Here is a 26,599-nt window from a genome sequence, read left to right as displayed (position 1 = left end):
CAACCTAACTGTAATCATACCATAGCAATGGCAAGGCTATGTGAATATATTAGCAGAGACAGTACAACAACAATTTTAAAGAGGGGCTTTAGAGCTGTTATAATGGAACACCTATGGTCATGGAATGATTGTCTTTACTAAGTTACGCCTACCAAGAAATTACCACAAAGCTACATCAGCCATGTGATAAAACTGTACAAGCTGGGTGATAAAAAACTCTGTAAAGCGATTAAGGCAAAGCTACACACCCATCCTTTCTACGTCTCCTCCTCCTGGATTCTCTGCATAAAGCCCTAAAAATGTTGATGTTGATCAAAAACTTTAGCTCACGGCACTTTACCCTAGTGATAGATTCTGTTTGACTATTTACAGGATAAAAACCATGTTCTCCTTTGTTTGTGGGGCGAAGAAGCAAAGAGAAAGGCAATGTGAACTTATCTCCATCATGAGCAATGAATGTTTTGACAAAATGATCGTAATTTATCGTGAAAAGTTGCAATATAGTAGGCTTTAATAATATCCTTGGTTATCGCGCGACGATTAGATTCAATACGCTTTATTAACATTTTGATACGTTTGACTCAAACAGGAAATCCTTTCAAAACCCTTGAAGATCATAGCCCATATTCTATAAAAAAAAAACACTTGCTTCTTACATTTGTTTAGTGTTAATAGCGGAGCTCTCTCGCGCGCAGCGCGCAGCGGAGCACCATGGGTAAAGAAATGTGGTAAACTACCCATCCGAGAAAATTTGGTAATCACGTGACCGTACACCGACCGCCCGCCCGACCGTCCGTCCGCACCACAGGCATACCAATGTAAAATAATTCAATCAACAGGTATGGCAACCCAAATGCAGCTCAAGGTTTTATTTGGAAAGAATTCGCATGGCCGCCCCGACTTGTAGGAAGAAAAAGACAACAACAAAATCGTGTTTTTTTCGCCGTGATTCCAGAGAAAGAGCTAGAGCGAGTGATTAAAAACAAAAGAGACGAATTTTGTAGGAAGAAAAACATGAAAATTCAAAGCGGATGTGTGGCAATGAGAAATGCTGGCGGCCAGCAAGGTGTAAATAAGCGGCAGTGAAAAATAAAAGCGAACATGAACACAGGAGACAAAATGTTGAGTAAGCACATACGACAATTCCTCCATAAAAATAATGTGTAACTAGGAAGTTTGACGTTTTAGTCCTACAAAACAGCGCTGTAGTTGTGCAAAACAACGGCAACTGAAAGACAAAAAGGCGTGCTGCACGTGCAAATTTGTTTTTTTGCTAATTAGAAAAAAAGTGTGCTGCACGTGCAATTTGTTTTTTTTTACTAATTAGATCTATTGATCTTCATGCCATTTTCATTGCCCTCCCCGTTTAGCATTACAAGATTTATTTTTTTTTGTTTACAAGTATTATTGACCAGAGCTTCGCTTTTAGCCGTGGCTAAATCTATATATTAAATTGTTTACACAATTTGATAGTCTAGTATGAACATCATGACGCTATGTTTCGTGACCTGTCCACGCCACTTTCGCAATTTTTGTAAACAGCCCTGAGGTTTGCGACTTTTATCCCACTGATCATTTTTGCTAACTTACTAGATGACTCACTTCTATCACCAATTGAGAGACCTATACCATATTGACGTCATTTGTTTTTCTCTAGACTAAATTCTGCTGGGCTCTTTAGTTATGCGTCTCTAAAGACGCCCCGGTATGAGTTGTACCATCTGGTCGATCTCGGGAAGTTCTTGATTTTTTAGGATGGAAATGCTCTTTCCTAGAATAAATTGCAATTTTACTATATAGCATTAATAGATAAACACACACCTTCGGTCGTTTCATCGCAACGTCTCGACTTTTACCACTTGAAACCACGAAACAATTTCACTCGATGAAACCATTTAAAGTTCCCGGGATAAATTTCTCGTGACGTCACGACGGCCAAGATCATCCGCCGCGCGATCCCTATAGGAGCGATTGACGAGTTCACCAACCCCCCCTGAACGAAGTCGATCTGGGTCAGATAAGAAGCGAAGAAATCGTTTACAGTAGATTCATTAAGATCCCATTCAAGGCTAATTAATCATGCTATTAAAGCGGCAGGTATATACATTTTTCAAGGTGATACTTTAAATAAGTAATTTATTTATTCACATGAAACTCCTCTGGACCCTGTGCAAAATGCGGCATTCTCTGTCCAAAGACACTGCTTTTAACGGAGAAACAGCTCCAAGCCATACATTTCTTTGTATCGACTTTCAATGTTTGCCCCCTGGCGATCCCATAATCCTGTGCTCATAACTAAGTCTCACATTACTGGAAAATCATTCATTGTCGTTATTGTAGCTGAAAATAGCAAATTTTACCGATTTTAAGGTTGTTTCGTTCGACACTGTACAGTACCGCAAATGATCCCCAGCTTGGACCGCAAATGATCCCAAACGAAATGTAGGAATGGCTTGGACTCAAGTTAATAGCGGATCATCGTGTCAATTTTATCGTTATTACAAAAAGTAGTAAAAGTAAAAGAGTTTTCTTCTCAAATAATACATAAATAAAAAGAAAATTAAAAATACATTCAATACATTCAAAACGCTTATTTTAAAACATTATCTTATCAAAGAAAGTAGCAAGAAAATAGCTACAATTTAACAATTAAGCTTAAAACTTTAACATACTGTAGTTAACTTCGATATAGATAAAAACTTTCTCAAAATCAATCAATCGGTTATACTTAATATCAACTTGAGAAAACACTATTTTTTATCAAAATGAATATAACACTGTTAATTCCAGTTAAAATAGCAGTTTATGTGTAATACAATGGTCCCGTTGTGCATTTTCGTTAATAGGACAAACATTTGGTGCTGGTAAATTAAATTATTAGCCAAAGGGCCTGATTCTGACGTAAATTTTGTGGGATTTTGGGTCAGTCTCTAAATAAGTTTGTTAAATGGAGTCCCTAGCCACGTGCTTATCGCAATCCGGATGTTGACATTCTTCCTGGGTTTGCTTTCCTCCAGCTGTACCTCGCTTTTTGGTTCTTATTACCAGGTGTAGATTCTTCGTAACTGTTCTTAGTAAAGGGAAAGGAAATAGATGTACAGGCTAGGTACAATATAACTATTCGCGACATGTTCATGAGCGGTAAGCAAGTTGCTATTTCGAAATAAACGGGAACCTGTGCAGATTGATCCCGAAAGATTGACAAACTCGAGGACATTTTGAAGTTTGTTTATTGCGGACGACAAGAGGAACCCGCAATCCTAATCTCCAATTTGTTATGACGCATGCGTCGTATGTATGTAGCCAGCATTCGTTTGGACTTCCACTAAGAATGAATGGAATGCTCATAACGGAATTTGGACCTTTTATCACTCGTGCTCAGATCACGCATGTTTTAATCATCTGTCAGGTGAAACTTAAGCAAAGAACACTTATGTCCATGATCGATCTTACTTGCAAAAATTTGTGTAAAGCGCAGCGTTACATCAAAAGCGTTTGGACCTCTGATCGTTGTCGCCCGCACTCCTAACCTTTGGTTATTTCTTGTTTTAAATCATGCCTTTTTCGTAAAGGGCACTCTACCTCGATAACAGTAAACACTTCATTTTTTGGCTTTGTAACATCAAACAGTTACGTTTTAGGCATTTTAATACTAACAGTAAAAAATTCTTTTTTTCCAGAAACTAAGCAAAAACGGCTCCAAAAAGGCCAATATTATTCAATTATTAGAAAAATTATTTCTACCTGGAGTTATGAAAACCGGGTTAGCAAACATTTTGTAACTTTTTTTAACTTCCACTGTCTTATAGCTTGTTTAGTGTGTTGTTTGCTTATGTCTCTTTTTTTTTTGTGCTTGTTTTGTGGTTAGGTATTTGTGCAGAAGTGGATGTAGACAGAATTACTATCTTACCCCCTCCCTCCCTCCCCTCCCAATTTTTTTGCTCCTACCCACAATTCTCTCTTTAACACAAAAAATCAGTGCGCGCCTAAAGCTGGTTTCGGTACCATTTAGCAGTTTACTTTTAGACATTGGTCACCAACTAATTTTTTTTTTATTCTTGATATTTTTGACCAACTAGTTGGATTTTATTATATTGACTCAGAGCCCATTCGGGCTCGAGGAATAATTGTTAAATATTCTCGTTTCATTTCGTTAAACGAATCAATCACCCTGATCCGGGCTGAGACACAAAGGAACGATATTGTTCGCGTTAAGTAAAATCAAACTAAAGGAGGTTGCAATAATATTTAGAGATGGGGAAATTTTGGATAGTTGAGAATTTAGGCCATCCTCTTTTTTTTCTCCGTCTAGCGTCGTCCGAACGACCCAAATTTTTGGCATTTTCCAAAACCAAAAAAAAAGTAACGACGTAGTTAAACCATTTTTCACTTGAAATAATTCTTTTAATCTGAAAAAATGAGCATAGTAACAGCATAGAATAAAACAGGAACAAAAACAGGAACACTTTTACAGTATACTGTGCATTTTGTTAATCCAAATATGTGAATGTTAACTTCGACTTCTTGTGACTTTTTTTTTAGGTTTTTTTTTTTTTCAATCCGACCGACCGACTGACCTAACACCAGGAAACGCATTCGACGCAACACGAAAAAAAAAGGGGGTTGGCCTTATCTTAACATTTCTGCCTGCATTGTTTCGGAGAAAGGTATTGTAGTAAAGCAAATGTTTAGTTTTTCCTACGTGTACCTTGCAGCTCCCAGTTCATGCAGAACATTCTGATGGTCTATTTTGAAAATAGTACCAAAAGGTCATGTAATACTCTTTTTAAACTTATGACTCACGGGAAGACCACTGCTGTGCAAGTGATTCGAGACGAAAAAAAAAAAACAAAGAAAAGCACTCTATTTGAGTGTCAATGTATTAAGCACGAAAGTACTAATTGAGGGTCTCAATGGGGGGGTGTCTTTTACGGTTATCGGCTAAAATTTTGGCTCTTTTACGGCTATCTATTAATTTTTTTCAGTTTCGGTTGACAAAAAAGTTAAAAATTAACTTCTTTTGTTTCAAGAAGTTAAATATTAATAAACCTGTATTTTTTTTATCTTCAAAGCGAAATAGAGGTCTTAGGATCATCTCGAGATATTAAAACTGAAGCTACTCTTCTTGAAAAATTTTAGCATGTGATAGATCATACTTTTTATAAAGTATTCCATTTCTAATATTATTTTACGCATAGAAATGTCAATAGTCAATTTAAAAATAATCTTTGGGAAAAAGCAAAAGCAGACACGCGAACGCACAACTCAAGGCCGGGCGCGACATTCATTTATAACAGAAATGGCTGTTTTCATGCTAGAGACCGATTATTCGAGTGAGATGGGTTATCCGTTTGATAATTCGCATCAGATGTACTGTACGTCTTAATTTGAAAATGGATTGGTTTTAATTTTGAATGAACAATCCGCCTGACTTTATCCGTCAATTTGACAGACAGTTTATCCGTTCAGATTATCCGTTTCAGTTAGCCTATGTACAGCCGCCTCCTCCCCTCAGAAAAAATCGAAGAAGGGGTGTTTGTGGGGGAGGGGGCGACTGTACACAGGTTAGTCTCAGATGGATAATCCATTTCTAGTTCTAGTTTGAAAACGGCCGATGAAAAAATACCAGTGTCCAGTGTTTTTAATGATATAATAGCGAAGGACTGTACAGAACGACTGTCTGGCGTTGGCTTGTCCATAGGCCTCATTATTCCGCGCGGCTAATGCGTTTTGGGTCACGTGGTCCGAGCGAGTTCTTTTCACAGATACGCCACCCAAATGCCTTGACTGAGATTGCGTGGGAAGAAGCCAAACAAGGAGTAGGCGGCAATGTATACCGTGGCGTCATAGAAAAACAGGGAATTGTTGCAGGGATTATTGTTTATCGGCAACCTGTTTTACAAACAGTGATATCTGTGGGTATTGCTTCACCAGTATTTCGAAGGCACGACCTCCTGAAAATCGCTAATTTTAATCCCCAGCGTGAAGACAGATTTTCGCTATGGAAAAAATTAGTTCCCCGAGCAGTCCGGGCCACAACCAGATCTGGATATGTAATTTCCTGCAATCTGATTGGATCAGAGCTCAACCAAAACATTGACTTGACCGCGAAAGGACTAAGCTCGACAGAAATGTCGAACAGGGAAACTTCGAAGCGAATAGCTGTCGAGTGCATTGGGTGGAATGTACCTTGAAGAAAAGTAACAGCAATACGGAGCCGATTAATCGAGATTATTTTATGCGTCATAGCGTTCGATTTACGATTATCGAGATGTTAATGATCGAGAACGCTTTCTGTAAACACCCGTGGATTTCCTATAATATTTCAAGAGACCAGAAACAACTCGACGACTCCGATCGAATTGGAAAAATAGGGAATTTGAATACCGTGATACATTTTAAGTGGAAAGGTTTTAGGAAGTCCTGTTTGGAGTAATTTCTGCGAGCACAGCTTCGACCAGGAGAAGTCTGTTCTATTCTACTTCGGGCGCAATACCATACGCGCTAAAATCGAATTTCGATCGAAGCCGGATTGATAATGATAATCTTAATGCTAATTATTCTTGCTGTAAAAAAATTTCCAGCATATTGAATCGTCACACATGTTGGAAATATGCGAAGGCCAAAGAAATAAATAAAATTTGTAGAAATTGCACTCGTGAAGAGTCGTAAGCAGTCATTAACGAACTTCTGTCTTTACTTATTGCAAATTGCAAAAACCCATTGCGGATGAAAATAATGCAAGTGGACGTATTCGTGTTCTAATAGCTGTTAAATAGTCACTGAGGGGACGTAAACATAATTTGACAATTGTATTTTTAAAAACAGCTTTGACAAATGAAATAGATGTGCAGACTTTACTATTGTTTGTGTCAAAATATTTAATAAAATGGTTTTTCACAAGACAAGAAAATATTATATATATTTATATTTCTATATTTTTTTAAAAAATTTGTTCCTTTAAATTATTGTTATTAAGGGGGTGCATCAGTTGAGGCGACTGATGCGGTTCTAAATCTCAAAGGAATGTGTCACATTGGGATGCAGGGCTAGTACAGCATCACAGTAGTTTTTTTGGCATGAGAGGTTTCATAATACCATGCGTCTACTACCTAGGATATAGTAGTTTTACGGTAGATAGGAATACCACGACTGTAATATGAGTTACAGACGGATACAATTCTAGTTTAGTCACATTCTCACTTGGCATTGCAGTACCAACATTCACTTTTATTGCACTAGCAATAAAAGATGTTAAGAATAACTAGATGTTAGGTGTGATGCTTCAGTATTTCGATAAAAAAGTGTATTTTTGACTTTTATAACAGGACCTGCTTGATATGGAAACCTCCGTTATATAGACACTTCCTATGGCCCCTTCAGTGTCCATATCAATGGGGTTTGACTGTAATTATGAAATATGGAACAGTTTTGTAAGATCGATCATTTGGTGTCCTGTTTAAAGTGTATTTTCAGCCATTCTTCACATTTTCCACCTTGCATGTCATAACCCTAAGGCAAAGTAAAGTAACAAATAAAAAAAAAATAAAAAATTATATGAGCAATCGAAAATACAGGCCTTTTTTTATGTACCTAAATCTGTGTACATTTATTTCATTGAAATGAAAGGGTTATCCAGGGATGACCATTGCTCTTATTATATTGTCAGCATTGACATTTCAATTCAGTAATCGAAAATTATATAAGTGGGAAACTGGTTTGCACTGTTGCATACTATCTCATGACAGTGATTAATCAACCATCATCATTTCAGTCATGATTTTTTTATTCAAAGCTATCCTACGATGTGGGCTCGCTTGGGGCTATTCTTGTTGTTTTCACTTTTCTGAACTCGCGACAAGGCAGTCATTTACAAGTAGAGTTTCAAATGTAATTTTCTATTGTTTAAACTTGAAGATGCAGTTATCTTACTCGTATTACCATGTCATCGGTTTCGGGGTCCAAGTTATCCGAATTTAAATGATAAACGACTCTCCTACAAGCCGAACACACTTTCTGTGGATGGATTTCTCTGGAGTCCAGCCCAATATCTACGCCAAAGAAGTTCAAAAGTTCCCTTCGAAACGCTGTTTTGTCGCAGTTCTGGACAGTTTTGACTTTAGAGAAGGTTTTCCCACACAAACGGCATCTTCTTTTCAAAAAACCAAGGTGCTTTTCCATCCGACTGCAAAATAACGTAAAATAAACATGGCGTTACAAAAACTCGCACGTTAACTGCGCAACTGACTTTTGCATCTTTAAAAGCACAGGACTATGTAAAACTGCTTTGCACTACACCAAACAGACCACCATCAACAAGCAAATGTTATGTAGATTTCAAAAAAATTTTTTCCAAAGGTCCAAAAAATGACACTCACCTTCTTTTTTTCGATGTTTTGCTCCTTGTCGGGCATTTCTTTGGGTTGAAAAACTCTCGTGTTCGGTCGTTTTACCTCCCAAGAATGCACAAACGTTCATCGGACGGCATTTTTTCTTCACGCCCCTGATTTCTCATTGTCTAAAGTCACAGCCTCAAAGTAGCATGGGGAAAGGACACTTCTAGGAGCAGCAAAGAGCCAGGAAGTGACCTTCCCTCGTGTTTCTCGGCATGGGCGCCATTTTGCAAATGTGGGTGACGTCATCATATATCCAGATGTGGTTGTGGCCCGGACTGTCGAGATAGTGGCGGAAATGGAGCCTAGGTCTAGGTCACAACTAAAAAGCGCTCGGCCTAACGTGCATACGGAGTCAAAGTAGCCGGGAAATAAATAACGCAACCATTAGTGGGTTTAGCACCTTCCTTAAAATTAACAACTCTAGGGAACAATTTCTTTTACGGTTAACTCTTTTTTACCCTATTTACGGCTAACGGTTAAAATTTTTCTGTTTTTACGGCTATCGGCTAAGTTTTTGGTCGTTTTACGCCTATCGGTTAACTCCATTGAGACCCTCCTAATTGGGGACACTATTTTTACGTCTCATACTGGAGATGGGACCGCCATTTTACGTGGTCATCCTAGCCACGCGAAGGTTTAGCCATTTGTAGCAGGGCAAAAGTAGAAGCTTCATTTTTCTGTCATTTTAAGACCCTGAGTATTGATGCAAACCCGCGACCTCCCACTCTGCAATCAAGTGTTCCACTGACTGATCTCATATATATTCACACTGGCGCGAGTAATTTCTGGTCGGCGCTCGTGACCTCAAGAATGTCTGCTGCTTAAGCTCTCTAATAAAGTGTTTCCAAGTAAAATTTTGAAAAAGTCTCTAAGTTTGGTAGTAAAAAAAAAAAAGTAGCAAAGATTAAAGAGAGCAGAAGAAGGGGGCGGGTTGGGCGGTTTTGGGCTCAGAGGCCAACCAGGTCTGAATAGGCCTAAAATACGGTGCTAAAAGTGGGACATGTTTTGCAATTGCCGATTACCGTAAAGTGTTAACCACTTAAACCCTGCGAAATACAAGGAGTAGCACTTTAAATTGAAAGTAACATAATTCAAGGAAGGGGACCTTAAAATGTTATATATAACATATTCCGTGTCTTCTAAATCTTATAAACAAGGCAAAGAAAAAACAACATAAATCAGCACAACCTTTTATTTCAGCATATAAGGAAGCAAACTCCTAAAGTTTACATTTCTCCACATTAGCTCTATGCTAGTATAAACTGACCTACGTTAAACAGTGGAGCGACCACTGTTTTGGCTGTCCCATGTAGCCCTTATTCTATTTATTTCAGCTACGGTGAGGTGTACACTCTTGTGCGAAACAAGGCTCATCTAGAGCCAGTAACAGATCAGCAATTAGCCATACAATAAACTTGATTTGCCCAAGGTCCACCTTCGCCATCAGAACCGCAAGCTGTAGACTTTCCATACTTGTCAAAGGTCTCTGGTGCTGTAGCACTGGCTGCACACCAGCCACCATTTTGAACCGCAAACATGCTGTAACCAGCTCTAGATGCAGCCACGGCGCACTTTTCAATGGGGTTCTTCCGATTCAGATATGATCCATCCAAAATAGGATCCTTTCCTTCCATGGGCTGGATTGCTCGGTTTGAGGTGTCCTTGTAACATCCAATAGATGCTAAAATTTAATCAAAGTTAAAATATCAAAGCTGATATCTCTTGAAGGAGTGACTGAGGATTGCCTGACGCGTTTTTTGTTGAAACTTTTGTGAGTAAATTCCTTTTCATAGTTTACCATAATAGTAAAGTCTGCAGTTAGATAAGGACAACTTAATTAGATATTATACACTAACCTTTGATAACATAAACTTGATTAGCCCATGGTCCGCCTTCGCCATCGGATCCACAAGCTGTAGACTTTCCATACTTGTCAAACGTCTTCCCTGCTGTAGCACTGGCTGCACACCAGCCACCATTTTGAACTGCAAACATGCTGTAGCCTGCTCTCCTTGCAGCGGCGGCACACTTTGCAATGGGATTCTTTCGAGTCCAATATCTCCCATCCAAAATAGAATCCTTCCCTTCCAAGGGTAGGATTGCTCGGTTTCCGGTGTCCCTGTAGCATCCAATGGATTCATACCCTGAATATAAAAGAAACTTTGATATAAGACCAGGGCCTGCGCAGGGGGAGGGAGCAAAGGGCCTTACCACCCCCCCCCCCCCCCATTTGTGTCATGCAAAAAAGTATATTCTTTCCTAAAGTTCGTCATTAAAGAAATTCAGTTTTTGATAATAGACTAAGGATCTGGTTCTCAGTCTTGTCCACAATAAGTCTTCAGCACATGAATCCTATGAATTAGCCGCTGCTTAAAGATTGGAAAATGCCTTAGAATTGCGGATAAAATAACTTCTCTCAATCAATAACTTTCAGCAAAGGTGGAAAAAATAATATAATCTTCCGCTTTGAGGAAACCATTTCCCTCCGGCATGTGAACTTGAAGAATGCCTCTTCTTTAGATAATTTATAAACTTCTCTCATTATTATTCAAGAATTAGACTTGTGAAGAAGTGTCTTGATGTTTTTGTTTTCTTTTTTTTTTCATGTGCGACTTACTATATATATAAAATAACTAACATAGTACGCGCGGTCTGATTGGCCGACAGGAGTGTTTGCATGAGAGTATGTAAACATGGTTGTGACGTCAAGATGTTTTGCTTTTCGCGCGCTAATCACGCCAGCACAAATTTGAAAAAAAATTTGAGTTCAAAACTCGATAAGTTTACTTTATTTACCCATTCCTTCGTCGGCTGAAACTTGGAAAATCTTTACAAACAAGCTATGTCAATTTTTTTTTTCGCTAAGCTGGCATTTTAATCGAGAAAAATCCGTGTTTTGGAAAGCATCTTTTTGCAAAACAAGAAGTGATTAAGCGTGAAAGCCTTCGTGTACACGACTTTGCGACTGGTAAGAATTTCTCTTTTAATCATTGCCATAACAAAGAGTTTTACGTTTTTCTCGGGAAAGTTATCTAATAAAAGCAATAGAAAACTTTTTTCCTGTGTTTGCATATATAGCCTGATATAAACACTCGAGGGGTTGGGAGAATTCTCCCAACCCCTCTCGTGTTTATATCAGGCTATGCAAACACGGAAAACGTTTTCTTTTGCTTAAATATATCCGATGACTGGAGAACTTTACACGTACCTTGTGTAAAATATCGTTTCTATATGTATGTATTCAATTCTTTGTCGTAATAATGAAACAAATATTTATTATGTCAACACTTGGAAAAAAATTAAAATAAAGTACTTAAGTTTTTTAAGACATGTGTACTTTGTTTATGGACATTTACAAACATTTTGTGCACTTTTTGCATACGTTTTGTTGGGATTTTGTGTTCTTCCTGTTTTGCTTCGATTGTTATTATTTTTATAGAAAAAAAAAATAGAAACATTTTGCACAGTTTAGTTGTAGTTCTCAGAGTATATTGTACAAACATCCTTTGCATGTAAAAACCCTTTTTTTCAACACTTCATTAACTTTTTCCACAGTTATTTTGTTAAATTTACGAAGATTTTGTTGACATTTTATCTTATCTATTATACAGAGTTTTTTCCTTGAGTATTTCATAAGGACTATGCTCACATTTTAAAAGGTGGAAAGGTTTAAAATTTCTCTAAATGTTGATTGAATCTTACAAGGAAAACATTAGGATTTCATAGACATTTGATGCGATTTAGTTTCGCAAAATGTGGTCAAATCTACAGACATATTATGGGTTTATAAAATGTCTGTAAGTGTGCACGTTTATAGACATTGCAGTTTACAATTAAGTACGGGAATATCAAGCTTTTTATCCAAAAGTGGAAACGCAATGGATTCAGCTTTCCGACAATAATTATCAATTCCTTCTTTGCTAAGAGAAATCTGAACGTTGCGTCCGGTCATCGCAAAGGCCAAGAGTTCGATTCCCGGTCAAGCCTGAATTTTCAGGTTCTTTTGCAACCGCTTAGGTTGTTCATTCTATTGCAAAGATCCTGTTAACTCTCTTTGTAGCAGCTAGATCCGTTTGAACCCACAAAGACGTCCTCGGACCTCCTACCCCAACTCCCACTTTCCTTAGCATGCGCAGTTGAATCCAGTGGTCCCCGCCCTTCGGGAACTTCTGCGCGGACCCTGTAATTTCAGATATGCATTTAAATTTTGAGAGTTGGTGCTCTTAAGGGTTTAATGAGAGTTTACGAAAATGGTTCCAGAGTTAACTTTTCTGTCAATTATCTGATGGTGAACCCTGTCATTAGCGTAAAGCCAGGTTTTATACGAAGGAAAATCATTTTTAAGATGCTTGGCAACTGTTAGCTCTTTGCACTGGCTGATGTCTCTCATCTAAATAATGTCTGGCGTGTATCCAAACGCTACCTTACCTTTGATCACATAAACTTGATTACCCCATGGTCCGCCTTCGCCGTCATCCTTACAAGCTGTAGACTTTCCATACTTGTCAAACGTCTTCGCCGCTGTACTACTGGCCGCACACCAGCCGCCATTTTGAACAGCAAACATGCTGTAACCTGCTCTTATAGCCGCTGCAGCACACTTTGCAATGGGATTCGTTCGAGTCCAATATGTTCCATCCAAAAGAGAACTCTTTCCTTCCAAGGGTTGGATCGCTCGACTTGGCCTGTCCCGAAAGCATCCAATAGATTCATATCCTGAATACAAAACTAAACACAGGATAAAACATCCAGGGCGCGATCAATTCAACCAAAATTCCAACCGGTCCGACCGGGAAAAGAGGACCACCTCAAAAGGTGGACCCGTTTTTTCGAAACTTTTCCGGTGGGACCGAACCGATCCATTGAGTTTTGGACCGAAATTTCCGGAAAGTTTGGTTGAATGGATCGCGCCCCCAGATATCAGTGTATGAGAATGGTCTTACGTTTTTAAAGTTACGCGTTCCGGGACTTTTTCACTGATGGGGAACCAGGCTATCTTTATGGTTATTTATCATAGTTGTCGTGCCTTGTTGCCTTAAGATCTTCTACATTACGATATGTTACACCATAGTTACCTTCAGAATTAAATAACTGTGAGAAAAAGTTGGTTGTGTAAAAAATAAAAACATTTACAATATTCTTGGCAACTGTTAGCATGAAATGGCTCATGTCTCATCATCAAATTCAGATTGGAGGCGTGCCTCGAAACACAGTCTTACCATTGATCACATAGACTTGATTACCCCATGGTCCACCTTCGCCGTCATCCTTACAAGTTGCAGACTTTCCATACTTGTTAAAAGTCTGTGGCGCTATTGCACTGGCCGCACACCAGCCGCCATTTTGAACTGCAAACATGCCGTAACCCGCTTTCATTGCAGCTGCGGCACACTTTTCCACAGGGTTTTTCCGACTCAAATAAGATCCATCCAAAACAGGGTCCTTTCCTTCCAAGGGGTGGATTGCACGATGTCCTGTGTCCTTGTAGCATCCAATGGATTCATATCCTTAATAAACAAAGGTCATTAAAAAGCCGCACGAGCTATGACTAACGACTTTTCTTGAAGGTCGTCGTAATGGCTATGTCAACATACGTTAAATTCTATGGCAACTGAAATTTGACAGCCATTTTTTCAAAATTTGCATTTTTCCTATAAAAAGGATTAATTTTTAATTTTACTTGCTGAATTTTAGCGTTATACACTGTCAGGGGTTTCTCTTTTTCTCAAATATATATTTGACCCTTATTAACCAATGCTAGGGAACGCAGGAAATGCATTTTAGGAGAGTCCAGAAAAAAACCGGAGTACCCAAGAAAATCCTTCCGGGGCATGGGAGAGGACCGACAACAAACTCAACCCACAACCTTACAAATTTACGATGATATTTCTTCTGATGCTTCAGAAAGAAGAATAAAGACACTATGGTTAGCTACTGGTGGCATGTGATGTCTCTAATAATGTGATGTGTACATCGAAACACTAGCTGTCTCACCTCTGATTACATAAACGTCATTAGCCCACGATCCACCCTCGCCATCAGAACCACAAGCTGTAGATTTTCCATACTTGTACTAAGGTCTTTGGTGCTGTAGCACTGGCCGCACACCAGCCACCATTTTGAACTGCAAACATGCCGTAACCTGCTCTGATTGCAGCCACGGCGCACTTTTCAATGGGGTTTTTTCGAGTCCAATATGCCCCATCCAAAATAGGATCCTTTCCCTCCGAGGGTAAAATTGCTCGGTTTCCGGTGTCCTTGTAGCATCCAATGGATCCATACCCTAAAAGGAGATAAAAAACGGACACAGAATAAAACTTTCGAATACTTGGAGCTGATGCTCATGAGAAGGTGAAATAGAGTGAATTTAAGAATAGTCTGGTGAGATCCTTTACTTTTATTTGATCATGAGTCATGTCATATTTTAGTTTATACTTACTTTTCATAGTTATCAAGTGCCAGTTCTACATCATAGTTACCTTTTTTGCTTTACAATGAGAAAAAGTTGTTTGCTCAGAAAAAAAAAAGCACATTTACTGGATGGTTGGCAACTGATAGCATACAATGGCGTGTGTCTCTTCTAAGTGACTGAGGGACCTACATCGAGACAACGTCTTACCGTTGATGACATAAACTTGATTAGCCCATGGTCCGCCCTCACCATCTGAATTACAAGCTGCAGACTTTCCATATTTGTTAAACGTCTCCGCTGCTGTAGCACTGGCCGCACACCAGCCGCCATTTTGAACTGCAAACACGCTGTAACCCGCTCTCATTGCAGCCACGGCACACTTTGCAATGGGGTTCTTTCGAGTCCAATATGCCCCATCCAAAATAGAATCCTTTCCTTCCAAGGGTTGAATTGCTCGACTTGGTTTGTCCAGGTAGCATCCAATGGATGCTAAAATTTTATTAAAAACATAACATTACTGCTGATACATGTACATTTTAAGAGAGTATATGAGAATTGCTTTCTAATTTTTTTCTACTACGTTTCGTTGTCGTTGACATCGTTTTGGTGACAGTGAATCATTAAGTCATTTTGAAACTAGCATATAATATTAAGGTCTCCCTTATCACAAGGAAGATACTTTAGTTTACCTTTGATGACATAAACTTGATTAGCCCATGGCCCGCCCTCGCCATCAGATCTACAAGCTTCAGACTTTCCATATTTGTTAAACGTCTTCACCGCTGTAGCACTGGCCGCGCACCAGCCTCCATTTTGAATAGCAAACATGCCATAACCTGCTCTTCTTGCAGCCTGGGCACACTTTGCGATGGGGTTCTTCCGAGACCAATATGCTCCATCCAAAATAGAATCCTTTCCTTCCAAGGGCTCGATTGCTCGGTTTGATGTGTCCCTGTAACATCCAATAGTTTCATACCCTAAGCATGAAAATAAAAGTAATGTTCTTGTCAAGTCGGCGTAAGTTAATCTCTCTGAGGTTATTCGCGAGGGAATGTGACTAGAGAGGAACCACATAACTTCACATTGTTAATAGCCTAGAATGCACATATTCATCAATCGGAATGTTATTGTTGTTGTTGTCTTTTTTAAAAAACTTGAAAAGGCACGTAAACTTCCAAAAACGGAAGTGTTGATATTGCCTGCCTTCAGATCGCGTTTACAAACATCTTTGAAGCGAAGGTAAGACCTTCCTGCCGATCTAGATCCAGTGGCAAGCTCGCCATAGAGTATGTCCTTGGGAATTCTTCAGTTGTCCATACGGCTTACATGGCCAGCTACTCGCGCCTGTGCAAAGACATCCTTGTTTGGGACACGGTCTTGCTAGGTGATGCCCAAAATCCTTCTGAGGCAAGGTGTTGAGTCTGCGCTCTTGTCGGGAGTAGAGGGTCCAGGTCTCGCTACCATAGAGTATCGTGCTAAGCACGCAGGCCTGATACACCATTATCTTGGTGCTGATTGTCAACATAGAGTTATCTCAGACCCTCTTCCTCCTGCTGCTGTTTTGCAAATTCGTTTGTTTAGTTCAGTGTCAAGGAAAAGGTTGCTGGAGATTGTTTGAGCCTAGGTATAAATAAGTGAAGTCCTCTACCACCTCGAGAGTGTAGTCGCCGATGGAGGTGCTTGGGATGCTGCTGACGTCTTGGCCAAGGATGTTATCTTCTTGAGACTGATGCTGAGACCAATCTAGCTACAAGCGTTTGCAAAGGAGCTGATGAGTCACTGTAGAGCACCCTCAGTGTGTGCGGTTACGGCAGCGTCGTCTGCAAACAGTATCTCCCTTATCAGTACTTTCCAAACCTTAGTCTTTGCTCGGAGACGCGCAAGGTTGAAGAGGTTTCCATCGCTTTTGGTGTGAAGATAGACACCATCATCTGATTTGCTGAAGGCGTAACACAGCAGTAGGGAAAAAAAAAAAGATGCCGAAGAGTGCGGGTGCGAGCACACAGAAAGTGTGGCCATTCGCTAATTTCTAAGTATTTTCCTCATGCTTAGTCCACCCCCCCCCCCCAACCAAAATAAAAAAATTATATATCTATATGTTGTTTGAACGTCTTGTACAGTTGTTCTAATCCAAGATTAACAGATCCAATTTTACATCTTGCTGTGCACTAGTAAAAAAGAAGCAAGTTTATAATAAGCAAAGTTCTTGACATACCGGAATTCTCGCAGTCAACTGTCAGGACCGCAAAACACAGGAAGAACGCGATCGGCCACATTTTTTGTGCGGCGTTATGCATTGCTACTTTCGTCTCTCTGAAAAAGATGACATAAAACTATAACTACGTTGAACAGAAAGCTATTTGTCTTTGCGCAATGATAGACATGTGATGGTAAACCTTAAACCTGTTGAATACACGAGAAGGATATTTTTCATTCATTGAAACAGGTGGCCTGGAACCTTTGGAACTCACTTTCAGAACCCATACGTAATTATGATGACATTTCAAAATTTAAAACCTCTATAAAGACTTTCTCATTCAATAAGAATTTTAATCCTTAATCTTTACTTTAAATTTAAATTTTAATTGCAGATAAGAATTTTTAACTTGTATTCAGTTATACATTTGTGTTTTATTATTGATGTAAATTTCTTTTAATCTACAAAATTTTCGGTTTGAAATATTCAGTTGAAAGCGCCATGTCATGAGCCTACGGATATGGCGCTAAAGAAATCATTATTATTAATATTATTATTATTATTATTATTAGTTCTTTGTAGCTCGGCAGTGGAAACCATCCGGACTAGTGACCAGATGGTCATAGGTTCGACTCCTGTTGAGAGAACTTAGATTTTTTTCTTCTGATCCGCTGACTAAAAATTTGGGAAGTAACCCTTTGTTTTTGACTGAAGCGGTACACACAGGCGGCTCGAAAAAAGTCCGACTAATACTCCCATTAGAAGTCGAACCCAGAACGTTCTGGTTACTAGCCTTCTTGAACCTAGTTTAATGGCCTTAGCTCCCATGAGTCTCTAGTAGCCTAGTGGTAGAGGAGCATCTGGACTAGAAACCATAAAGTAATAAGTACGCCTCTTATTTGGAGTACTCGGATTTTTTCTTCCGAGGCCACTATGTCACTGAATTAAGAAACATCCTAATGTTCTGTATTTACCAGGCCAAAAATCGCCATCACACTATCATTCCTGCGAAGGGTTAACTGTGCACCACTTTTCTTTACAATTTTCTAGTGCCAATATGACAGTGAAAGAGTGAGCAAATTACAATACTTTACCTCACAAAGGTACTCGGACTAATCATCAAATGTGTTCCTGAAGAGCACTGATATACTGGGCGATGTCTTCGTCTTTGCGCGTCTTTTTATTTTAGTATAGTGGGTGTGGTGTGGCAAAACAATACAAAAGATATCGGCGCGTTTTAGTTATCAGTTGCGGGGGGGCTTACTTCAATATCTAAAGTATTGATGATGGCCATGAACATAGGAAGCATAAAAGATTTCTTCATCTGTTATATGTATCGAGTCGCAGCACAAGGACTCGACATAAAGTCATGGTTCCAAACTAAAAAAGCACCTCATTCAGTTATTGTTAGAAGCTAGTCTCAGTAACTCCTGCCGGATTACCTGCTTAAAAAAAAGTTCCTCAGTAAGAAAGGGGGGAATTTCATATATCCCATGATGCTTCGCGGCTAATTTCTGTCTTCTCTTCGCGGTGGAAAGAGCGTTCGAGGGTTTCGAGGGAGATTTTCAACGACCTGAATTTCAAGATGCAGCTCATCCAAGGTAAGTTTCAATGAGTCCTGTCAATCCTTGGTATCTGATTGATAATGTAAAATGTTTCCAAAGTCATTTCATGCATTATTGCTCTCGTTTACGACCTTGTTAAGCCACGCTGTTTTAACTCGCAAGTGAATATTTATTTAGATGACTTTCAATTATCGAATTCAATTCAATTATCAAGAGAGGTTTTGCCCCAATAAATTATTTAAATCGGCGGACAAGGGGAGCTTGATACTAGTTCCACGCTCCGACCTCTTTCGACCTCGCGATTTTTATGGGTTTGATCCTTTTGAAATATCGCATTTTCTGCCCTTTCTCCGCTAAGATGCAAGGCGAAGGTTTCAATTTCGTTATGCTAAGTGCCGCGAAGATGGGACATTTTTTTCCTGAATTCGCTCTTTTTTCGCTGATCAAAACTCAAGTATTATCACTTGAGGGTATGATGAGTGTTTAAGTTCACTGGTTTATAGTATTAAAGCTTTTTTGTCTCATTATTTTAGGTAAAATTGGTTTCTCGTGGTGGCTTCCGGTCGCAACCGCGCGAAGCGAACTTGAAATATACAGGCCAGCAAATGTCATGGAATAGCACGCCGTAAGATCTCAACCGGCGTATAAAACCTTTAAAGACATTTTGATAATTCTTTTAGGATCCATTGTAAAGAGGAAGTGGGTGTTTTTGTATATATACTTTGCCATTGCTTAATAAAGCTTTTTTCTGTTTATGTTTGACGAATGCTTAGCTGGTGTTGTGTTACGAAAAATATGGTGATGTCTTTGTTATTTTTATTGTTTGTTGGAGCTATTTCCTTCCTTTGAATTTTATCTCCGATAGACGTCACTTTGTACTTTAACAGTCTCGGTATTTTCGACTACATAAGCCGAGCTTGTTGAAGTAAATGCATGTGCGGGCAACGAACGGTTGATGTACTGCATCGATGAATTATTGAAGTGACAATATGAGCACCGCGATCACAAACAAGCAACGAAGAGAAATCTCACACCTAGAATATGTACTTATTTCAAGACAAGTACGTGGAAATCGCTTGTAAATCCATGGAGAGCTTTATCAACGCACATTAATACAGGACGTACTGAAGCAAAGACCTCCCTCGATCGCTAGCTTGTTGCGATCGTAAGGCTAGTTACAGTAGTTAACTAATAATCGGCGGCCAAACACTCTCTTTGACTTAACAAGAGATATATTTGGAATGGTAGAACGAAAATCGTAAATAGATCGACACAGCAAAGGTACAGAAGGTTTTATCGGCAAAACAAGTCGCTTTCCACCGTTGTTCAACTGTCGCGTCCCTGTCGAACTGATGAGAACTGATAGGATCACGTGCGTTCGGAAGCTTGAAAATATAGTATGAAGCGATGCATCATGGGATATATGAAATTCCCCCCTTTCTCAGTAAGTGGCTATCAACTTTTGAAGTGAGAAAGATCTTCATTTGATAACGGAGCCATTAACCAATATATCAATGTTCCGGTTCTATGCACTCAAGCATTTAAAGTTCTCATCATACTGTCATCATCATATTAACAAAAAAGCTTTTAGGTCCGTCCCCATCTAGATGTTATCAATTGTAACAGCTGCACCAGACACTAGTTTTGACATGAACTCCTCGTTGATTTTTTCTGTTGTTGTTGTTGTTGTTGTTGTTGTTGTTGTTGTTGTTATTGTTATCGTTGCCTTGTTGTTATTGCAAGTCAACGGTGTGATCTTACAATTTAAAAAGATACCGCAGATCGTTATCCATAACTTCCGATTGATTAATACTTGCTTTCATCGAAGATTGCGGTTTAGATTATACCGGCAAGTGCGGAAACCCGTTCCTCTCAAAAATGCCATCTCTGCAAAACGTTTTTTTTTTTGTTCAAGTCATTCTATTGGTCTTAATAGGAACAATCGAATACTACAGAGTGCAAGAAAAATCATTTGGCATTAAAATGTCCAAAGATGATATTGCCATTTGCAAGTTCGATTTTGCGTGAAATAGGACTTCTGACTAATAGTTCAAAATTTCGTAATTTAAGAATAGCAAGATTTTGATAGGCCTTGTTTATCGTTTGTCTTGTCTGTTTTCAGGAGGTGCTGCAGAAATCGTTGTGCAGTACTAGTAACACCAGTAGCGGTACAGACTCCTGTGGGGGCGTTCTTATGTCGCGTGCATTCTCAGTTACATCTGGCAAATCTACTTTTGCCGCATTTACAACGAATTTTATAATTACCCCATCTCAATTGATTTCGTGATCAACAGTCATTAAGACGGCCAGTATGCTTAAAATTTATATAGCCCCAGAACAAATCCTGAACACGCAGCTAAATACTGTTACAATGAAACAGAACAAAAGCTCAGTCGTGCATGCACTGCTTAGAGCAATATCATTCAAGCGCGTTAAAATTTGATGATTATTCCAGCATGTTATCCTTTCAATTTAAGTAGACAGTCTCAAAACGACGAAACCAGGGACTAAACAAATATTAGAAGGAGAAATGTTATTGTATACCTCCTAGATTATACGACTTTCTAGTTCCAGTATGACCGTGTTGTAAAAACACAGAGCACTGATCGGTACTATGGAATGCTTCAAGAATATGCGTTTAACTGTCGTATAGCTTTTAAAGCATCAAAAAAAAAAAATTCTACTCGCCGCCCATGCAACGGTAATTTTATTTCTTTAAGTTGGTGTGGCTAGGCGAAGAACAAAAAATATAATAATAATTTGACTTGAAAAATATCTGAAGCATTGATTGCCGCCATAAAAAAACTGATATGATATTTCATAAGAACAGTAAAAGGCGAAGAAGATCTAGCTATGATCTCTCGGTTTCAAAGCGGCAAATAGTTCTTTAAGCTGTTTAATGCATCAGATGAAAGAGATGTTAAAAACGGAAGTGAATACATTGGTAAAAAAGGGAATCCAATCTACAATGATATTAAAAATTTTAAAAAATTGTCCACCGTATAGTTTGACGTGGCGTTATTAGTCAGTGTTGTCTTCATTAAGCTAAAGGAGGTGGTTGGTTCTAAGTTAACAGCATTTATAGAAGCGCCTTATCCAAGTTAAAATTTAAAGATACAACTCATAATTATGCTTAATTGCCTGGTTGCCTGCTTGAAAAACGTACCTCTATTTATTTCTAATCTTCAAGTTCGTACATTGAAGATGATAATGAGAACTGCGGAAACAGTACCAATTGTACTGAATAGCAATTTAAGAAATTACAAATGAACCCGAAAAAAAAAAGAACATATCGGGACTCAAACGAGATTCAAACCAATGGCATAAAGCAGCTAGCACTGCTCTAGCCTATGCTGTGTTGAAACTGCTCTATGTTTATTCTGTAGGTCACTCGTAGCTTTCTGTCTCATTTATAGTGTGATCTGAAGAGAACCCAACTAAGCTTGAAATCACCAAGCAAAGCCTCAGTGCAAATCTTGAACTCGCAAATAAACACTGTTACTAAAACAGAAAAAAAGGTCAGTCGTGTAACATTGAGCATGTAATATGTAGCATTATCTATCAAGTGCGGTAAGGATTGAAGAGCATTCTAAAATTGGGGAAAATGAAATGAAAGACTGAATAGTGAATAAAGAAAGGTAAATTGGATACCGAAATAAAAGATATTATTATTAAATAACAATTTCAGTTGTATGTTATCAGTAACAAAGGGCTCAGCTTGAACAATATCTGAAATATTTCTTACGGCTATTAAATGAAATCAGGACAGGAACCAAAAAAGATTTGACCATCTCTTTCGTTGTCGTGTTAAAACAGGCAATATACCCGTTTAAACTGTTAAACGCATCAAATGGGACGCGGAGCATAACGTCGCGAAACGGGAACCAAAAAAACTTATTTTTTTAATTTAGAATCTAGTGTCAATAACTCCTGATTGACTTTGTTTGAAAATGTTTCTGTAAGTGGCATCGACTGCTGAAGTGAGAATGATCTTGATTTGCTAACAGTGTCATTAACAAATAAAAATTCATAGTTGAAGTTCAGTGAACGGCTCTAGCATTTAGTGTACTTATGATATTAAGATCGTGATATTTTCGCTTTGAATAAATCTACGTTGTAGCTGTTGTTTTAAAAAATATATATGGTAAAAGCTGCATCAGAGTGCACGTGAAAACATGAACTCCTCCTTAAACGGAATATCAGATATTTATATATATTAATCGTACATATATAATATTACCTTTATTCTTGTGTAAGTGCGGTCAATGTGGAAGTATCTGTTTTGTCAGATTGATAGTTCATTCATAGTTGTAGTGGCCGTTGCAGAGAAGTCATTGTGTATGGACTGTCGGCCAAAAATGTGGCCGTGCTGTGGAGAGGTGGCCGTGAGTGAAGGTTCCACTGTACTATTGATCCTAAACTGATATAAACCCTGGCGTTTGCTTCTAGTTTTACATTGACACTTTGACACATAATTTTTGATAGGGATCCCGACAGTAATTTTGTTATTGATGGTGACCTTTCCACCGCGCTATGCTGGTCTAATCACAGGTAGCCCAAGCTCGAAATATGAGCATCGGCGAGCATCGGCATTGTTGCATAACATTCAAAATATAAGGATTTGTATTGGAAAAAAAAAACCTTTATATAGAGAGAAAACTGTTGCCATAAAAACCCACAAAACGGCCATAAATCGGCCCGTAGACCACGGAGAGACGTAACACACATTTTAAGTAAGGTAAGCTGTTTTTTATTGAAATCCTTTCATTTTCGTAGGTTACGGAAACGATAGGTTTTTTTCCCATACAAATCCTTATATTTTGAATGTTACGCAACAATGCCGATGCTCGCCGATGATCATATTTCGAACTTGGGCTACCTGTGGTCTGATCATCAGGTGATGGTCTTGATATTGCTCCGTGGGACATTTGGTGTTGGACTACAAGGAGCACCGGGCTTGATGCATTTCATGATGGATCCTAGCTTAAGCAACAACGACGGCGACAGCGACGAAATCGTCACTTAAAAAGTGAATTCGTGCTGCTTCAAACTTTATCGTGCTTGCTCCATCTCATTCAATTCGTGAAATGTTGGCAATTCTTTTGTGGAATTGGATACTAAAACATTGTATTAACAGAAAAAGAAAGTCGGTGTGTTGTGTTCACGTCCTCTACAAAAGACTTAGGGTCGGTGTAAAAACCTATGAAGTTTTCCTTTGTTTTCTAGCCATTATTTTCCACGCAATGGCTCTCCTGTGTTGACTTCTCAGTGGCTTCTTTGTGTTAATTGTTTTACGTTAATCGAGAGTTTCACATGAGGTTTTTTCACCGTACACTATGAGCCCCACAAAACGTGAAATTAGGCATTTTCGATCACACCGTAGCCGTGCAGTGACGAAATGTACAAAAAAGCGCGATGCACAAGCAGAGCTGTTGTTTGCTAATCTAAAAGCCTATCGCCGTCGTTTACGCTGCTCAAGCTGATATCAACGACGACGGAGATGGCGACTTCAACACTGAAAACGTCACTCAAAAAAAGTGAATTTCGCGCTGTTTTAAACTTCATAGCTTTTATTCATCGTTGAATTTCTCAGTTTTGGTAAATTTCTATGGAGATGAGTTCTAAAGGACGATATCCAAGTAATTGTCGTGCATCGACGACATAGAAATGTACCAAAAAGCGTGCTGCACGTGCAAAGTTGTTGTTTTGCTAATCTAAACCCGTTGCTTTCCTGCCGTCGCCGTCGTCGTTGCTTGAACTTCCTAACAAGCTCCCCAGTGTCAGACGCTCGAGACTTCGCTGTGTAACCGACTGGATGCCGTTTTGTCTTTATAACATAAAATTTGGGTTTCTGGCACCTGTAATTTCAATTTTTCTGTCTCCATTTATTTTGTCACCCAGCGCCCGTGATGAAGGTGTGGATAACCTCTTTTGCCTTGCTAGTACCAGTAAGAGTTTCGGTCAATAAACATTAGCCCGTCCAAAAGCGAATACGGCCGCCTTATTTTCGCATTCAGAAACGGCTGAGGAGTTCGTGAGAACCGCATGTCTGTATTTTGTTCCTTGATTTTTCAATGCATGCATCCATATCTTATTCTCGTTTTGCAGATGTATGTGTTACGTTAAACGTAACACATTCGCAAGGAACCTTATCAACCCCCATTTTGATCTCTTTTAACGCAAAAGCTTGGAAAACGTTTACTGAATAGCAAAACAAAGAAGCCAGTCAATCTGAAAACGTTTTGGACAACTTATTCATTCATTCACTCATTTATTTATTTATTCATTTATTTTTAATTTGGTGACGTCACATTCGCATTAAAACAGCAATATCGGACGTTCAAAGCTGAAATCTTTTCAGTCTCGTGAAAAGATCATCACTACTCAACTGTAGGTATCTTTTTTTTTCGTTGAAATCTTCATTCTGCAGTTCCAAATATTTGAATTTTCGTCAATTTAGAATATTCGTTCATTCCTGCAAATTAAGGCCGTGCAGACGGAGCGATCGCGTTTGAACATAAAGTGATTTATACCCTGTTTCAGACACAGAGAACAAGCTGTAATTAAAATAAAATGATTTCAAAGAAAGTTTACTTTAAAAAGGAACGAGATATGATTTCATGTAACTTCTCAATGTCACTCAGCCGTTGTAACTGCTCAAATGACTTAATCACAAAATACGTAAATCAACAAGATTGTATTCGTTACGGGAAAAGCGCACTCACTACTCTGTTTTTTCATAAGCCAGCATAAATTTTCTTTTCTTATACGCAGCTGTGACTTACCTTTTTATCATTTAAACAATTCCCCCAATCTGAGACTCATCTGAAGACTTCGCGCAAGAGTATGTGTATTTTTTGCGTTCGAGGAACGAGAACGCAACTCCTAATTTCTGTTTTGTGTCCTGTGCAGTTAATAGGCGAGATTTTTTGAAATTTCATTTGTGTCGACACACATTTCTCTCGCTTTGAGGCGCAAGCATACGTTGTGCCTCACTTTGACGCGCTAATTAACGCAAGTGGTGATTCGTGGTCATGCGTTCCTGTCTTCTTAAAGCGTTGTTCATCTTTTTCTTGTTCGTCTTCGCATTCAAAGGGTTCTTCATCTTTTTCTTTGTTGGTGCTGCGTTTGCAACATTTTTTCTCGCCCGGGAACTGGTATTCGATGGTATCAATTTTGTGAAACTCGATGAAAATATTGGCGATTGTCCGTTTACTTCAGGTTTGTTTACCGTTTTTCTCGCAAATTTTAAGAAAATCGGATATGTAGATATCATGTCAACAATCGCTGAAAAATGTGTTCTGCACACTGTTTTGTTTTTATGAGCTCAGATGGGCCATATATTTAACTTAATTCTATTACAAATTACATCTTTTCTCTTTAAAAAGCTATTAACAACGTTGTGTTCGCTTTTGTTTGTCACCTGCAATTTTGAAAATTATACCAAAATTTGAAAGACTAAACCTCTCTAATTCCGGGTGCGTTGTATTTGAATAACCATGCTAAGTAGGTGAATCGTACGTGTCAACCTGTAGTGTCACGCAACAAGGGTTTAAAGTGATACTCCACGCTTTAACATCAACAACCTCGTTCCTAGGGTTCTCTCCTACCAGCCCTACCCTCTGGGAACGATGTTGTGACATCAATAAGCTTTTCAGATCACTTTAATTTTCTGAATCCCAATTTTTAGCTAATTTTATTGACCATCCTACAGTGCAAAAAAAAAAAAAAAAACTCTGAGGATCAAAGTCAGTGTTTGACTCGTTATTACTCACAAGTACTTTACTTAGAGGTTTAGTCCACTGCTAACTGTAAACCTATAAATAGCTAACAAACAAGTCGAACGCACTAACGCACTCTCCTAAGCTCCGATTACTCCTAGTTTATTTATCAAACATATAACCTTCGTGCATACCATTTTATTTTGGCATTTGACTCATCTGGCTGGAGAGTTTTGATTAAAAATTGCGATGGTAATGGTCTGGCCGGCCATTTCTGACAAATGGGAAGCACCCGAAGTGATTTGGCA

General features: G+C 38.8%; 1 protein-coding gene, 1 long non-coding RNA gene and 1 pseudogene across 2 annotated transcripts; 1 reads left to right on the top strand and 2 right to left on the bottom strand.

Moving 5' to 3' along the window:
- Nucleotides 1-9,620: 9,620 nt before the first annotated feature.
- On the bottom strand, nt 9,621-14,526 carry LOC140929011 (uncharacterized). Its single transcript, XM_073378824.1, has 5 exons — nt 14,391-14,526; nt 13,616-13,903; nt 12,825-13,124; nt 10,253-10,540; nt 9,621-10,077 (listed from the first exon to the last, which is right to left on the bottom strand). Exons 2-5 carry the CDS (start codon nt 13,770-13,772, stop codon nt 9,788-9,790), a joined length of 1,035 nt encoding a protein of 344 aa, XP_073234925.1. The 5' UTR covers nt 13,773-13,903; nt 14,391-14,526; the 3' UTR covers nt 9,621-9,787.
- Nucleotides 14,350-16,309, bottom strand: LOC140926411 (uncharacterized; annotated as a pseudogene).
- Nucleotides 16,310-18,475: 2,166 nt separating this feature from the next.
- LOC140929014 (uncharacterized) lies at nt 18,476-19,330 on the top strand. The gene is made up of 2 exons (XR_012164684.1): nt 18,476-18,606; nt 19,104-19,330. It is a non-coding gene; the product is annotated as an uncharacterized lncRNA (long non-coding RNA).
- The last annotated feature ends 7,269 nt before the right edge of the window (nt 19,331-26,599 follow it).

The sequence above is a fragment of the Porites lutea genome, chromosome 2 (genome assembly GCF_958299795.1).
Source record: "Porites lutea chromosome 2, jaPorLute2.1, whole genome shotgun sequence".
NCBI lineage: Eukaryota > Metazoa > Cnidaria > Anthozoa > Scleractinia > Poritidae > Porites > Porites lutea.
This window is presented reverse-complemented; position numbering and strand designations above follow the sequence as displayed.